The sequence below is a fragment of the Cryptomeria japonica genome, chromosome 6, assembly GCF_030272615.1.
Source record: "Cryptomeria japonica chromosome 6, Sugi_1.0, whole genome shotgun sequence".
Classification (NCBI taxonomy): Eukaryota; Viridiplantae; Streptophyta; class Pinopsida; order Cupressales; family Cupressaceae; genus Cryptomeria; species Cryptomeria japonica.
The window spans coordinates 102,900,954-102,906,097 of NC_081410.1; the positions used below are offsets into that span (position 1 = coordinate 102,900,954).

Genomic DNA, 5,144 nt, shown 5'->3' on the forward strand with positions numbered 1-5,144 from the left:
ATGAAATCCCTGTTTGACAGCAAGGGTTGACAGTCGAATTCCAGGACTGATTCCCACTAAAACTACCTACATGGCTACAAACATTTTTAATACTAACCTAGTTGTCCCATGGAGGGGAAATATAATTTTTTTATTTGTATTTTCTGCTCTGCTGCTGTCTTTTCAATTTGTTTACAAATAATTAATGGTAAATTTTTACTGGGTAATGTCAGAGCATTACCAGAATGAAAACCCAGATTCAAATCTCCCGAGAACTGTTAGGTCTGTTCCTGTATAACCGTGTGAATTTCAATTTGTGTGTTGGAGGAAAAAAAAAATATTGTCATTTTTCCAAAAGGAAATCCTTACAATCCTAAAATCCGCAAACTATCAGCTTTCAACAGCTAATTGGGTTCGAAATTAGTCTCCCTAAGCAGTAGCTGCTGCTGAAATTTACAAGCAGTTTTAGACTTAACAGATTGAATGGGACCATTTGAAAACATAAAAATAGAAGCAACGGCATCCTCCATGGCTTCCCCACCTAACTTTACAATTGTATTGAACTGCAAACAAAGCAATCTCAAAACTATATAAATTCAACAAGCAAAAAGATTACCTCTTGAAAATTGACCTTTGAGAGCTTTTAGCATATTAAAAACTTATCATTGCTATCAGATAAACTGTAATGTATCTCCACCTAGGAATATAAATCTTTGTACCCTTCTTTCTGCAACCTCCTCAAACTGATGCTCTGCTTTATGATGTTGATTAAACCTACCAACAATACATGCACCTGCCTGAGATTGATAACATGCTTCACACAAATCGAATCCCATAGACTCCCTACAATCTTTACATCTATACCTCTTTCCCACAATGGGACAGAACCCACAGTTATCGCATCCAAAATCTAAATGAACAACTGTTTCCATTTGTGATGATGTCTCTGCTATCTCATCAGTTGGGGACTCCTTCTTAGGCTGCTTATTTTGCAAAAGAATTGATTTCTCTCTCTCTGCATATTCTACAGTAAACATGCTCTGTAAGAAGTGATGCAGCTCCAGGCAAACAGCCCGTGATTTTGCAGGGTGGAAGCTTTGACAAACTTGGCATTTAAGAGTTGTTCCTTTAAAGACATTATAATTAACGCATGACTCACAGAATGCATGCCCACAATTGAGTACTATGGGACGGTAAATTAGCTCTTTGCAATGGGCACACAAAACATCACTTACCCTAAGTTTGCTTTCTGAAAAAGAAGTTCCTGCACTTGCTTGAACATTCAAATCCAGAGTACCCATTTGAGGAGAGAAGGTGCCCTTGTCTTTCCCCAATTCTAAGACCTCATCTTCTTGACCATTCGAATCCAGAGTACCCAATTGGAGGGAAAAGGTACCCATTTTTCTCTCCCATTCTGAGACCTCTTCAGCCCTTTTTTCATATTCCTTCGGAAATGCTTTCAACAAAAGGTAATGAAGCAATTCACACACTCTGGGCAGATGATGATACAAATTCCTGCAGACAGGGCAATTTGATGTGCCAGAATGACTCATGGCTTTGTGAAGACACCAAAAGCAGAAGACGTGACCGCAGGCTTGAACAACAGGCTTGTACACAACTTCCAGGCAGATCTGGCACTGGAAAGCTTCGACAACATCATCCATGTTTATCTCCATCTTGCAAATATTAACCTAAAATTAACTGATTTTCAATTATTTGAGCTAGCGAAAAAAGCAACCGAAGAAACTCATCTAAAGCCAGGGTTTTATTACAGATATTGCTTCTGCATTAACTATTGTGAAACCAACAAACCGAGATCAAATCTCACAGTTTTTTAAGGATGGTCGGCGGGAAGAAATACACGTGGCATAATGGTCTCCAAGGAGTGATGAAAGTAACAACGGGGCACGATGCCAAATGGAATTTTTTGGATCTTTATTTAAAGAAGGTGTATTATTATTATTTATTATTTATTTCAATCTTATGACATTTTTCGATGGGTAGTTTAATTTGATGACATTAAAATATATGAAAAGGAAAATAAAAAAAATAAAAAATGTATATTAGTTTTAAATATTTAATGTTATTTATATTTTCATTTCAGTTTAATGATCAATCAATTATGTCTATTTCCATATTAATTATGTCCCATTGAAAGTGTTTCCTACATAAAATAGGGTCTCATGAGGGGGTTTTAAGCTCTATTTTTAAGGAAGAGGTGGTCTCATGAAGAAATTATTTTTTTGATACATGACTATTTGGAATCTTTTCCTAAAAAATAGGAGCCCCTACTTTTTAGGTTTGTAAATTTAAAGGTGGGGCTAGAAATTGCCCCACCAACTTAATAATATTTTGTGTCACTTGTCAATCTTTTGAATTTTAAAAGGAAAACTAAATGTATTTACCACGACTTGCTTAAATTTGAGAGTTTAAGCTTAAGTTAATGTGCACTACAAAGTGGCTCGTTCATGGGTTGTTTAAGGTTAATCTAAGTGGTGGTGGGGGTTTCAGATTGTGTTTGGGTTAAGCCGGAGCAAGGGTGGGTTAAAGTTAATTTTGATGGGGATTCAAGAGGCAATCCGAGAATCTCAGGTTCAAGATGTGTCGCTTGTGATGAGAAAGATAAGATTTTATTCAAATGAGCTCAACGTTTGTAAGATGGAACTAATAATGTGGCGGAGGCTCAAGTAGCTTTGCTTGTGGTAGAGTTGGCTAGTAATCTAAAGGCTCCAAAGGTTCACTTAGAAGGAGATTCTAAAGTTGTTGTTGATGCAATCTTGAAGGGCTCCTCACCAAGTTGGCACATTAGTAAATTTACTCCAATCATCTGCTCAAAGTTACGGGCCTTTCAAGACTTTTGAATTTTGCATATTAAAAGGGCAGACAATAGGGTGGTAGATTTTTTGTCCAATGTGGCATGTGAGTTGGACCCTTTTGCAACCTGGTGGTGGGCAAGTGCAGATGAGGAAGTACAGCGGACTGCTCAGTTGGCATCCATTGGTTTTGGTCCTAATGACTGAAGTGATGTCGAGAGTATCAGACTTCGATTTTTGTGCAGAACGAGTGAAGAATGACTTATCAAGGAAGTTGAATTAATGGTTGGAGATTTGAGGCAATATCTATTGGAAGAATGTTTATATTCCTTGTGGCAAGTATGAGTCTTTAATGTGTCGACTTTATTCACCACCTTGGGAAGCATGCAAACTCTCTCTTCTTGGCTAGGAAGGTGGCAGACCATGGTACACTTCATTAATGGTGCTTAAAAGGATTTAATTTTCAATGCCTTTGGTTTATGATATTTTCATTGGACACACTTTCTTGATTTTTCAAGAGGCGTTGGGTGAACTAAATTTCTGACTAAGGTTGGTGGAGGTGACAACATTGTCATTGCAAGAAGAAATGGAAGCTAATTTTACCTTGAAAACCAAGAAGCAACTCTGTCCATTTCTCGGACCTGTCTTAGAGAGGAGGTTGAATGACATGTTTCTTTTCAAGGATGAAAGGTTGGTGAAGTGTGTGAAGAGGTTGTTGGGGAAATCCATTGGTGTGGTGAACTAATATGGATGTGTACTCTTTAATCTTGGCGTGGGGATTGGAATTGGAGAAGTCTACAGAGTTGGTGAAGAAGGTTATGAATGTCATTGTCCCGGAGGATTACCGCTTGGGTATGGAGTCGATTTTTGAGTGGGTGGTTCTTGGTGCAGGTTTTGATTTGTGTGAAGGGATTGAGAATTTTCACTGCGTGGCTGAGGAGAATTACATCCTCTTTCTAAGGTGGCAAGATGATCGAATAAAGGCTCGTTTTAGTGGGGAGGCTCGAATTGGCTAGGAAGCTTTGAAGGTGTTTGTAGATTTAATGGAGGTCGAAGCGGAGTTGCAACAAGCCATTGAGGAGGCAAGAGCACTGGAAGAAGTAGGACGACAGACGAGAAAGAGAAAGTCGGCAAACCCTAGTTCTTCCTCTGGGTAGAGTCCAAGTTTCTTTGTTAATGGTGCCTCTTCTTGCTTTTGGATTGTGGGGTTAATCCCTAGTAGTGATTTTTAGTTTTTGACAGACAGTGTTAAAAAGTATATACCTTGTTTAATTTGGATACTGTAACGAGCAAATTTTGTATGCTTGAAGTCTGTATTTTTTTGGAGGGTGGGTTTGCATGGGTGGTTGGGACTGGTGGTTTTTGTACTACAAGGTGGTTTGGATGGTGGTTTTGCTTTTTGATGGGTGGTTTAGTACTCTCTCGTAGTTAATATGTAAACTTTCTTAAATTTAAAAAATAAACTATTACTGATAAAAAAAATGTGCACTACAAAGTTCATTGGACTACATGCATCCTTAAATTTAGGAGCTTAAACATACATTTAAGTTGAATTGCACAACAAAATTCATGGAACTGCCAGCTTTAAAATATTTTTAAAAACATTCAGCAGCTCTAGCTCTATTTTTTAGAAAGCCCACCTCCATGGTGATGGGACCCAACCTAAAAATAAGTATAAGAATGAATATAAAATAAAAATATAATGATATGATAATATAATAATATAATGTAGTCTTAATAGATTATTTGCCTTGATAAGAGTTTAATGGAAATATTAAAATATAATAATATAATCATATTGTAATAATAATTTAATATTAATTACAATATCATAATATAATAATAATAATTTTATATTAATTGTAATATAATAATATAATAATTTCTAAAGTGTAGTAATGAACAAACATGATATCTTTCAACTTTCTTTACCTATATTCCTCTAAAGATAGGTATGCTAGTTGTTAATGGTTGTGACATTTGATGTTATAAAGTTTAGGTATACAACAAAAGACCATTGCATCATTTTCTTGTGGATAGTGTGATTGTTTGTATTAGTTTGGAGATTTAATTAGTGTTGTTAAAGGAGAAACCTAATTTACATTGTTTTGCAAAATGGACCAAGATATCAAGGACTTCAAAAGAATTGGGTTAAGACTGCAAAGGAGGATTCATTTACTAATTTGTGAGAAATCAGGGGCTTTCCATATTGAGCTATCAACTATGTTTTGGCTGCTAAGTTATTTAAGAAGGTTAGAAAACATGGAGATACATCGTTGGCCAAAAATGGCAGCGAGAGAGGAACTAGATAGATGGAAGAGCACATGGATGAAACAAAACATTAAATGGATG

At 36.4% G+C, this 5,144-nt stretch overlaps 1 protein-coding gene across 1 annotated transcript; it reads right to left on the reverse strand.

Annotated features, from left to right (window-relative positions):
• Nucleotides 1-270: 270 nt before the first annotated feature.
• Nucleotides 271-1,796, reverse strand: LOC131050122 (E3 ubiquitin-protein ligase PRT1-like). The gene is made up of 2 exons (XM_059207192.1): nt 844-1,796; nt 271-753 (listed from the first exon to the last, which is right to left on the reverse strand). The coding sequence occupies exons 1-2, from the start codon at nt 1,653-1,655 to the stop codon at nt 651-653; spliced, it is 915 nt and encodes a 304-aa protein (XP_059063175.1). The 5' UTR covers nt 1,656-1,796; the 3' UTR covers nt 271-650.
• Between the last annotated feature and the right edge of the window lie 3,348 nt (nt 1,797-5,144).